Source organism: Triticum dicoccoides, chromosome 2A (genome assembly GCF_002162155.2).
Source record: "Triticum dicoccoides isolate Atlit2015 ecotype Zavitan chromosome 2A, WEW_v2.0, whole genome shotgun sequence".
Lineage (NCBI taxonomy): Eukaryota > Viridiplantae > Streptophyta > Magnoliopsida > Poales > Poaceae > Triticum > Triticum dicoccoides.
The window spans coordinates 518,021,238-518,032,866 of record NC_041382.1 but is presented as its reverse complement, the minus strand read 5'-3'; the positions used below and the strand labels follow the sequence as shown (position 1 = coordinate 518,032,866).

The following is an 11,629-nucleotide window of genomic DNA, read 5'->3' as shown; positions in this document are numbered from 1 at the left end:
CCATTTTAGCTTGCGTGGCAGACCAATCCTCCAGCCGGCCCCTTTATAGAGGCCGATATCTTTCAAAAAAGATAAAGGCAGATATGGGCCGTACCGTGCTAGGCTTTTTTCAGGCGTGCCGGCCGCCAGGTCTGCTTGTTTGCTAAATTAACCTACCTTGCCTCGAAAAGAAAAAGGGTAAAGAAACCTACCGATTAAAGAGAAAAACGATCTTCACGTCCATGGCCGCAGCCCCCATGGAGTGGATGATGCTCGAGCCCTTCGTGTTCCGCAGGGACGGAGATTCTTCCTTCCCGAACGACCGGACCGCGCCCTTCAGGGCCGAAGGCATCAGCTCCCACGGTGGCCCCTTCACCGTCGCCTTCCGCGTCGTCGCCCCCCCGGCCATCTCCCGCCTCTACCTGCAGTGGCCGGGCGGCCCAAAGGAAGGCTCTTCGTGCGATATTGTGGCGGCGCACCGCAACCTCCTCCTCTTCAGGCTCACCTCCAACCCTGTCAAGGGGAAGGATGAGGAGTCCCTGATTTGGCCGCAGGAGTACTTCATGTGCCAAGGATCGCCGCAGCAGCACACGCTGCAGCTCCACCGGATCCCCATGTTCACCCAGCGCTCTTTGCATCCTCGCTCTGTCGGCATCTTGTGCCACCCTGAAGGAAAATTCATCATGGCGCAGCTGCGCCTAAGTGAATCCCGTTTGCCGGCGAAGATGGAAGCTGAGCTGTGCCTTCTACGCTCCAACGAGTGGGAGCTGCTGCGGAATCTACAGATAAAGTACGAGGCCCATGAATTATCTGACTTGATCCATTGGAGAACCGACAGAGTGATCCCTTTCGAAAACAATCTGTGCTGGGTCAGTTACTTCAGTGGAGGCACCCTGTTCTGTGACGTATCTGAAAAAAAGCCTAAAATCTCCTACCATCGGCTGCCTGTTCATGACCGATGTCGCGGTGCAGATCTACACCGATTGCGTGATATGAACTGCTCTTTGTGCACCACCGATTCTGGCGGTAAGCTCATGTTCGTCAATGTTGCCCCGGAGGATCATGAGATAGTTGGCCCAATGCTTCCTGGTACGGATTCTGTTGTCACCTGCCATACATTGAGGACACAAGACATGGTGTGGGAAGAGATGTTCGTCGTCACATCTCATGAAATATGGGGTTCCAATGCCTCTCTCTCATACAATGCTCTGATGTTTCCTCTTGTGAGTGTGGCCAAGTCAAATGAGCTATACTTTCTATTGCCTGAGAAAGGGGAGCGTGCAATTGACAAGGTTTCGGTGATTGGTGTTGATACTATTACCAAGCATACGGAGATTCATCAGTACATTAAAGGAGAGGAAGACCTCGGGGGTGAAGATGATGACATGGTTAGGCGAAAGTCCCATCTTCTCCATCCCTTTGTTCCCTCCGAGTTTCCAAAGTTTTTCTGGCCTCACCAGGTATTTGCATCTCACGTATCTATTTATTTTCCTTATTATCATTCAGATTTCAGAACATAGTAGTATGTGGTAGCTGTTACTCCCTCTGTAAACTAATACTCCCTCCGTCCGAAAATACTTGTCATCAAAATAGATAAAAAGAGGTGTATCTAGAACTAAAATACGTCTAGATACACCCCCTTTTATTCATTTTGATGACAAATATTTCCGGACAGAGGGAAATATAAGGTCTTTTAGATCACTAGTGATCTAAAAGATCTTATACTGTATTAGTTTACAGAGGGAGTACTTTTTTTGGGTCTTTGTGCTAAGCTTCTCAATACTGGAGGACTCAACTTCCTTTGTTGGTTCCTGTTTTCGACCTGGTTCAGTTAGATCTTGTAAGTTGAAGTGAAGTTGCCTTACATACCACGTTCTGCATTTAAATTGATACAAATGGAATCAAACTTATGATGGTAGTGGTAATGATCACCAAGGTATTGGATGAACGAATCTTTTTGTCAACTGATACTCCCTCAAGTGTCGTGGTTTTAGTCCAAATATAAACTAAAACCACGGCAGTTATTTTGGAACGGAGGGAATAATTCTGATGAAAATACCATCAAATTCATGCTGAAGGACTCAAATTTGATGAAAACCACGATACAAATTTGAGCTTCTCCATACTGGAGGACTCAAATTTCTTTGTTGGGTCCTGTTTTCAACCTGGTTCAGTTTGACCTTTTAAGTTGAAGTGAAGTTACCTTACATACCATGTTCTGCATTAAAATTGCTATAAGTAAATCAAACTTATGGTGGTAGTGGTAAAGTGATCACCAAGGTGTCGGATAGGCGAATCTTTTGGTTAACTGTTCATTCTGATGAGAATACCAAAATCAGCAATGTGCTATTATATTTAGGATGGTTCCTTTTATGTCCGAGGGTAGTTTCTGTATAGAATATTGTTGTTTCATACCTCCATATGTCATTCCAGAGAACGATTATTTTACCATCTCCAATTTGGCAAGATGCAACCCCTGCCAGACATTTATTCAAAAAAAAAAAAAACCTTGCCAGACAATCTATCCACCCGAAGGACCCTTTTGCTGTAGTTGACGGTGGGGTAGTGTGCCTGCCATCACCAACTTTTTTAGTATCATTAGAAGTTCATCTCAATATAAGGAACAAAATATACTCTCTTAATTTCTTGTGCTCATATTTGTTTTTGATCTCATGGCTCAAGTTAAGGTGTGTTGAAGACTACCAAGACGAATTGACGAAATCAAGCAACCAGGTCTCTGATGGCTGTTGCTGTGTGATGTAGGAGTGTATTAGTCATATGATCAGATGGTTAGGTTCTTTGTGGTGGAACCAACCCATCTAGTTTCAAGTCCCAGACTTCACATGGATGCTCTCATATTCCTGGATTAATTTCAGGCATTCCGACAATGTGCGTTCAGTGAGAGACGATGTCCCTGTCGACTACGAGGTGCCTGCAGTGCCTTTGTCAATCTCAAGATTTGTCGGCCTCGGTCTCTCGGAGGTGCTCACAGGTGTGTGGTGTGTGTGTGTGTGCGCGCGCGCCCGCGCTCATGGAGATGGTGTACATGCGTGTATATGACGAGTGTCTGCGTTTGTACAGTGTTTCCCAAAGAAAAACATGCTGTGATGGATTTGGGTATTGGATTGTAGTAATTGCCAAGCCTATGGCATGGGGTAACTGCCAGGTTATCTGGGTGTTGAATATATTATCATGATCTGATTAGTAATGATCATGTTCGTGATGCTCTCTGATCCAACCACATAAAGGATGGCTTTGTTTTTGAGATTTGTATATCCAAGTTATATCGTTACTTCAATTTGTATAGTCACAAAATGTAGCAGAGATCCCAATACATCTGTCATCGTTTTTCTGTTTGGCATTCAAATTCAAGAGATATTCATTCCATTTTTTCCTTCTAAAGTCAGTTATTAATGTTGTCAAGATAACTTATATTGATATTGTATAGACCTTTTGTTTTTGCTAATACTCATTTTATTGAGAGAAACGTAAGCCCTTTACATTGCCACGGGATTTCTTTTCTGCACATTGTATGTTATATGCAATATTTATTTTTCTTTGGAATGGAGAAGAGGCCACATATAAACCATAAAGAAAAACAGAGTATTCTCTTCAACATTTTAGAGCAACTCCAAAGGGGCGACCCATTTCGTCCGCCCGCGTCCGTTTGGGTCGGCGCGGACGCGCCGACCCAAACGGACACACGTCCATTTTTTGTCGCGGGCGACCCATTCCAGGTCCATTTTTGAGCCGGATTTGCGTCGGCGCGGACACGAGACGGACGCGCGCGCGCGCCTACTCCTCTCCCCGGGCCCGCCTGTCGGTGCCAGCCACAACCATTTCCCCCCATTTTTCCAAAAACACTCCAGCCAGCGCGCGCCCCCCGCCCCCAAACCAGTGATGGAGGACGCCATCGACCTCGACCTTGACGCCGCCGCCGGCCTTGCCTCCCTCGCCTCGTCCGGCGCCGTCGCCCCCTTCGGGAAAGGCAAGCCTCGTGCCCCGCGCAAGACCGCCGCGACGACCAAGCCGAAGAAGGCGCTGACGCCCGAACAACGGGCAAAGGAGTCGTCCAAGAGGAAGGGCCGGAGGCACGCCGCGGATGCGAGGGATGAGGCCGCTGCGCAGGCCGCCGCCGCCGCCGGTGCTGGCATGGTGCCGACATGAGACATGGCCGCTGGCATAATCGGCCGCGAGTCTTTTTTAATTCAAAAGTTGAATGCGGACATGAAATGAATCGACGCGTTGGGCGCATTGCCGACCCAAATGCAAAACTAGGCGGACGCCGGGCGGGCGGCCGACCCAAACGGACAAAAAGCGGACAAATGCGCCGTCCGTTTGGGTCGCCCCATTGGAGTTGCTCTTATGGTTGTAGGTTACAATACTCTCTTTTTTGCGGGGTGTAGGTTACAATACTCTATTTTGATTAGAATACTCTGCACAATAAAGTAGCTACACAAATTCTTTCCAACCAGATTTAACCACATGGCGAAACAGAGTATTCTAATATACAACTCCCAGATTGCAACCAGATATCATTTCTTACCCCCTCAACCTTGGTACCATACACTGGCAGACTGCCAATGCAAACCGAAGAAATTAGTGTGCAGACATTACACATTTATGGGAAGAAATGAATATTCTCACCATGCATATTTGCATCTTTAAGCTAACATCAACCTGCATACTGCTCGTGTTCTTCTCTACCACGAGATGTTCGCCATTCAAAATAAAGAGAATCTGAAGATGAATATGTATCTGAAATTAGAGAAATGATTCACAGGGAGTAACAAAATATTGCAATGTGCTCTAAATAAACTAGATGAATTCGTCTTGAAAAAACAATAGTTCAAAGACGGCCTTCAATTATTTTTGGATTCATTAAATCGAGCTTTCACATATGCTACGTTCTAATTTCTGAAATACTTAGCCTTGATATTTTCCCCAAAGCCCATTTTGCGCTTCAATTTTCCACCACCACTTAGTCATATGTCTACTATTTTGCTTTTCTAAATCCACAACCCATACGTTTCTTCTTCGACCTAAATACTCTAGGCCGTCTCACCATATGAAATTTTTTTCTTACAACTTCCTCCCCGCCAAAAGAAACGTCTACAAGGTTTGTCTAATTTATTCAGAGATGTTCTATTGCAGGAACATTGACATTATATAAGTTGAAATACCAGATAGACAATAATTTAATAGAATTAATCTGCCACTAGAGGAGGCAGAATTCCCAACCCATGCATGCATCCAACCTCTTGATTTCTTAGCTTCCATAAAATCCAACACATCGGACTCAGGAAAAGCTAATAGGGCGCCAAGCTACTTTAAATGTAAATCTACGACATGACACCAAAGCAAATTAGCGTAAAACTCAATAATAAGATTGGCAGCGTGAACAGAAAATATCTCACTCTTATTGCAATTAATTTTGATACCAGACATGAGCTCAAACATGTACAAAAGCATTTTCTGGTTAATAGTTTGATCAAGCTCATGGTTAATGCATAGAACATTATCATTAGCATATTGTAGTGTACCAAACCTACCAAAAGGTTATTACTTTGCGCTTTTAAGAATCAATCATCTTTGTTAAACATTCAATTGTAGCAAAGAAAGAAAACATCATGTCACCCTCTGATAACCCACAAGTATAGGGGATCAGTTGTAGTCTCTTTCGATAAGTAAGAGTGTCGAACCCAACGAGAAGCTAAAGGTAGAACAAATATTCCCTCAAGTTCTATCGACCACCGATACAACTCTAGCACACTTAGCGTTCGCTTTACCTAGAACAAGTATGAAACTAGAAGTACTCTGTAGGTGTTGTAGGATAGGTTTGCAAGATAATAAAGAGCACTTCAGTAAAAACTAGGGGCTGTCTAGATAAATAAACAATTAATTTAGTATAGCGAGTGTGGAAAAGTGGTGGTACAAGTTGCGGAATTGTCCCTAAGCAATTGACTATGTTACCAGACCGATAGCAAATTTTATGTGGGAGAGGCCACTGCTAGCATGTCATCCCTTACTTGGAATTCTATGCACTTATGATTGAAACTATTAGCAAGCATCCGCAACTACTAACGTTCATTAAGGTAAAAACCAACCATAGCATTAAGATATATTGGTCCCCCTTCAATCTCGTATGAATCAATTTCTATGCTAGGCTGAAGCTGTCGTCACCCTTGCTCTCCAATACAAAGTCATATCATCATACAACTAACCCTATGTGATCCACACGCGCGATCATATGATGGGCACCAGAGAACAACAACATAACCACAAGCAAATTAAACCAATCATAGCAATTCAACAATCACCTGTAGGACAACAAAAATCTACTCAGACATCATAGGATGGCAACACATCATTGGATAATAATATGAAGCATAAAGCACCATGTTCAAGTAGAGGGTACAACGGGTTGCGGGAGAGTGGACCGCTGAATATAGATGAGGGAAGGTGATGAAGATGTTGGGGAAGATGATGAAGGTGTTGGCGTAGACCGTCGCCACACGATGATTGCCCCGGCGGCGTTCTGGCGCCACCTGGAGAGAGGGAGAGAGAGCCCCCTCCTTCTTCTTCTTCCTTGACCCCCCCCCCCTAGATGGGAGGAGGGTTTCCCCTCTGGTCCTTGGCCTCCATGGCGGCGGAGGGGTGGGGGCCCCTTCGAGATTGGATCTCTCTTTCTCTGTTTCCTTCTGTTTCTGCGTTGCTGTTTTCTAGCCTTTCACCGTTTCTTAAATTCCCGGAGATGTGTAACTCCGATTGGGCTAAATTTTAACACGATTTTTATCTAGATATTATCTTTCTTGCAGCCAAAGAAGGGCACCAACCAACTTATGGGGTGGCTACAAGCCCCCTGGCCGCGCCCAGGGTAGGGGCGCGGCTCCAGGGCTTGTGGGCCCCTCAGGCATCGTCTCGTGTTGATTCCAATTCCCAAAAATCACATATATGCCAAAAAAATCTCCGTGAGATTTTATCGCGTTTGGACTTCGTTTGGTATGGATATTCTGCGAAACAAAAAACATGCAACAAACAGAAACTGGCATTGGACACTTGATCAATATGTTAGTCCTAAAAATAGTACAAAAAGTTGCCAAAAATATATGAAAGTTGTAGAATATTGGCATGAAACAATCAAAAATTATAGATACGGCGGAGACGTATCACCCTTCTCTGGCGACAGGGGTGGGTGGGGGACGGGAGGAGATAGTCGGTGGTCCCTTCCATCACCCCCCTCGTCGCTCCACTGACGGCGGCGGCCTAGGCAACCTCCACTCCCCTCCCAGTCTCAACGACGGCAGGGGAGGCCCATGCGTGTGGCAGGGCGGGTCGTTGGCGTCCAGGGCTGGCAGCCGATCTAAGCACCACGAGCCTACAGGCTGGTGGTCATTAACCCCCCTAATTTGGTGACAAGGAAGCAAAAACTCCAAGTTGACTTTGCCGTAAGCCTTTTGGAAATCAAGTTCCGATACAATGCATACTTTTTTCTTGATTTTTTAGGGATGCAAACACTTTATTGATCTACTTGGGCATATAAAGGGATGCATGTTGTGTCATGTGGAGAGATGAGCCACAAGTGGTGACCCTGATTAAGCAGAAGAGTGTGTTTGTCAAGATTATGCGCATCAACATTCGATGATCTACTTTCAAAAATAAAACTACATATATTAAAATTGATACTATGGAGAGAAAGCTCCCTAACCATAGTTAAATAGGCTCTGCCGGTTCCATCTCGTATGTCATAAACCACCGGTTTGCAATCACATGCCACCACAAAATCCTGCAGAGAGAGGTCTTCGTCTAGCGCTAGTGCTTCACGACATGCTATAGCTTCCAGAACAGCTGGATTGAGAACCCCCGGAATGGCCAACGCTGAAGAACCTAAAAACATGCCATTATGATTTCTACAAACTGCTGTCATTGCACCTGCAAGAGTATCAATTGATAAACCACCATCAACATTGATTTTGACAAGTCCAATCAGTGGCGCCTTCCACATCGAGCTTTGAGGAGCTGCACTGCGAGCTGGTGCATTGGGCACCGAGGCGTGATGCATGATCGAGAAAGAATACATCAACAATACTTTTTCCTTCTAATGGAAGTATTGTGGTGAAGTAAAAAACTACAATTCAATTGAAAAGGTAAAAGAAACACACACACACACACACAGAGAGAACGACCTTATTGGGCTGGCCCACTAGTGGAAAGACATGGGCCTAGCCTTCACGCGTCACAATGGTTGTTTACCCCATGTTGTTATTTAGTGGATCTGATATTCAGTATTGGGTTTCTTTAGCTCAGTCCACATTTCTTTGGCAAGTCAATTCTGTGTTGAGCAGCACTGAAATACAATACTGTAGATGAAATAAACCCTTCTTGGGTCCCCAATAATTCCGGTGTGGGTCCCAATCACACTAGTCTTCTTAGTTGGATCAAGTATGAACTGGAATGGTATACTCCCTCCGACCCAAACAACTTGTCTTAGATACATCCGTATCTAGATAAATCTAAGAAAAAATTGAAGTCAAAGGTAATACAAACTATATTTATTTAAGGAGTAATTTCTATGGAGGTTTTTTTGCGTCCAAACATACTTTCTTTATTACTCAGGAATGTTCATAGGCATACAACTCAAATTTGGTGGGTTCAGCAACCATACATGGCGACCGAGACCCAACCCAAAAACATGTTTGGCAAGGCTATGTGCCTCTAAGTTTGTCCCTCTACCTGCAAAAATAAAGGTACACTGGTGGAACTGATTCGAGGTGGCGTTTATCTCCTTTACCACCGCAACATAATTGCCTCCTATTCTTTGGTTGATGTCTCTACCACACCCTTGTTATCACAAGCTATTATCACATGCGTGAGTCTAAGATCCAGGGCCAGAGCCATCGCTTCCCGACATGCCAAAGCTTCAAGCGTCGCTGGGTCGTACATGATAGAGGCAAAGGTGTCCCGTCTTTCGATGAGATGGTGGCTATCGTTTTGGAGGAAGTCGACTTTGACGATCCGTCTACGAACGTGCGAGGACGTCGCGCCTTAGCAATCTCTAAACCAACTCCGAGAGGTTATTGACCACGTCGGAGCACGATAAACCTGACCACGAAGGTCTGTTTCCTGCACGCAAATGAAGAACAAGCAAGAAACTAAGATTGCAATTTGGATATTGCGAATATAAGAGGAAAGCTTTATTGATCAAGGGGGGGTTCTGTGACGCCTTTGTCTGGTCGTTGAACACAAACGAAAAACACAAAGTTGCAGCTATGGCGAACTTTAATCTAAACAAAACCCAAAGTCTAAATGATGCCCTAAGGGTTGTATATATGGAGGAGAGAGAGGGGGAATTTCGTGGCCCTTGGAGGAGGGGTCTGAAACCAACCCTAACTCTTGTTTCCCCACACATACGGACTCTAAAAACAGCCTATAATCAAGTATTTTGAAATTACATGGGCCTGGCCCAAAAATAAGGTGATGCAACACCTAGAATAGCCTCTGGACGAAACTTATGAAATGGCATCTTGTATATTTCGTCCAAGGCTTCATGCACTCATTATGGTGGTTTCAAAGTCCCAGAATCATCACTTGTAACTCCGTTCTTGTTCCCCTTGCGCATGTCATCATCTCCATGCTTGAACTTTCTCCAAGGTTTATCTATCTTGTCCAAGCTAGGCCCTTCATTTGTAAGCAAAACAAACGTATCCAATTTAGGCATCATCATATTCTCATGGACATTAGAATCGTTACCAAGAAACGAAAGTACCTGATAATTCAGTTGGCGTGCGCGAGCTCTAGTAATTGGTCCAGTATGTATAGCAGCAGGGGCTGTGGGTGTAACAATGGTATTGATGTCCTCATCATCCTCCCCTTCTTGAAATGAAGTCATCCTTGATGGAAGCTCATCTTCCTCACCCAAATAAGGCTTCAAATCTGCAATGTTAAAAGTGGGACTAACCCCAAAATCTGCAGGTAGCTCAAGTTTATATGCACTATCATTTATTTTTTCTAACACCTTAAAATGACCATCAACACGTGGCATTAGCTTTGATTTGCGCAAATTAGGAAATCTATCCTTACGCAAATGTAACCAAACAAGAACTCCAGGTGCAAACACAACATGTTTTCTACCCTTATCTCCAGCAAGTTTATATTTAGCATTCATACGCTCAATGTTTTCCTTAGTTAACTCATGCATTTTTAAAATCAATTCAACACGCCGGCGTTAATTTTTGCATGGCAAAACCCCACCAGTTAGTCTCTCGAATCTTTCCCTCCCCACATCTCATGCTCCTCGTCTCTGGCCGAGCTCGCCCAGCCCCGCCTCCTCCGCCCCAACCCACCGAGCTCGCCGCCCCGCCCCGTCGTCGCTCGCTACGACGCCCCGTCCGCGACCTAAGCATGCCCGAACACCACGCGCCACTGCCGCTCGGCCCGCCTACTGCTCGTGAGCCCCACAATGCCGCTCCTCGCGCCCTCTAACTGAGCCACCCCTCCGCCCGCTACCACTAGCGCTCCCCTCCTGTCTCGTTCTGCTGTTGCGCCGCCACCGCCACCTTGCTCCGCCACACCATGCATCCCTCCATCCTGGCACGCTGAAGACCGGCTACCCTGTACTTGCCCCTCCTTGATGGACTACCCGAAGAGCGGGCGGGGGCGCCGGCGGAGCACGACGAGGTCGTTGCGGGAGGCGACGAGCTCGAAGGCGAGGCTCTCGTTGAAGCGAAGCACAGAGGGCCCGTCGGGAGGGGGGGCACGGGCTGGACGACGCGTGCGGGGCGGTCGGCGTCGCTGTCCTCGACCTTGTAGGAGATGCTGCGGAGTAGGGACGGGCCGTAGCTGGAGGTGGCAGTGGTGCGCTGCACCAGCAGGCGGCGGAAGCCCGGTCGAGGACAGCGCCGGTGGAGCTCGGGGCTCATGCTACTCTGCTCGAGCTCGACGGCGAGGCCGGGCTGGTCGTGGCCTGGGCACGGCTTGGGGGTGGACACGGCTGGAAACTTTTTCACCACCAGGCCAAAATTTCCGCCGGCAGCCCCCCAAGCGGCGAAAAAAATGCCTCCTGGGGGGCTCAACGGCTGGAGATGCTCTAAGGGAATTTCTAACCGATCCGATATCCAGCGTTAGAGGAGTAAAAAAATAGTTTTACTTCTCCAATGTTGATCCCTAATCCACCGTAAGGGAGTAAAAATTATACTCCGGCGCCTCATATTTTCCTAAATATACTCCATGAAAAGGGCTCCAGTAAAATTTCTGATGCTCCATCGCCCACGCCCGCCTCTGCCCCTCGTCCTCCCCCACCCCCGCCCGCCGCCGGCCCCCTCCCCGAACCCCGCGCCCATCTGCCGCCCGCGCCTCACGCCACTGCCGATCGGCCCGCCTGCCGCGCGTCAGCCCCACCCCGCCGCTCCTCGCGTCCTCTGACTGAGCCGCCCCTCCGCCCGCTACCACTGGCACTCCCCTCCTGCCTCGTTCTGCTGCTGCGTCGCCACCACCACCTTGCTCCGCCACGCCCTGCATCCCCCCCGGCACGTTGAAGACCGGCTACCCTGGACTCGCCCCTCCTTGATGGACTGCCCAAAGAGCGGGCGGGGGCGCCGGCGGAGCACGACGAGGCCGTCGCGGGAGGCGACGGACTCGAAGGCGAGGCTCT

At 47.2% G+C, this 11,629-nt stretch overlaps 1 protein-coding gene across 1 annotated transcript; it reads left to right on the top strand.

The window, feature by feature from the left end:
* The first annotated feature begins 221 nt into the window (after positions 1 to 221).
* LOC119357911 lies at positions 222 to 3,254 on the top strand. Its single transcript, XM_037624688.1, has 2 exons — positions 222 to 1,439; positions 2,662 to 3,254. The coding sequence occupies exons 1-2, from the start codon at positions 222 to 224 to the stop codon at positions 2,740 to 2,742; spliced, it is 1,299 nt and encodes a 432-aa protein (XP_037480585.1). The 3' UTR covers positions 2,743 to 3,254.
* The last annotated feature ends 8,375 nt before the right edge of the window (positions 3,255 to 11,629 follow it).

Excerpts from the sequence above, each read along its gene's own strand:
- LOC119357911 (XM_037624688.1), top strand. The coding sequence starts at position 222 with ATGGCCGCAGCCCCCATGGAGTGGATGATGCTCGAGCCCTTCGTGTTC. Across the intron at positions 1,440-2,661 it reads AGTTTTTCTGGCCTCACCAG|TTAAGGTGTGTTGAAGACTA; the intron begins GTATTTGCATCT and ends TCATGGCTCAAG.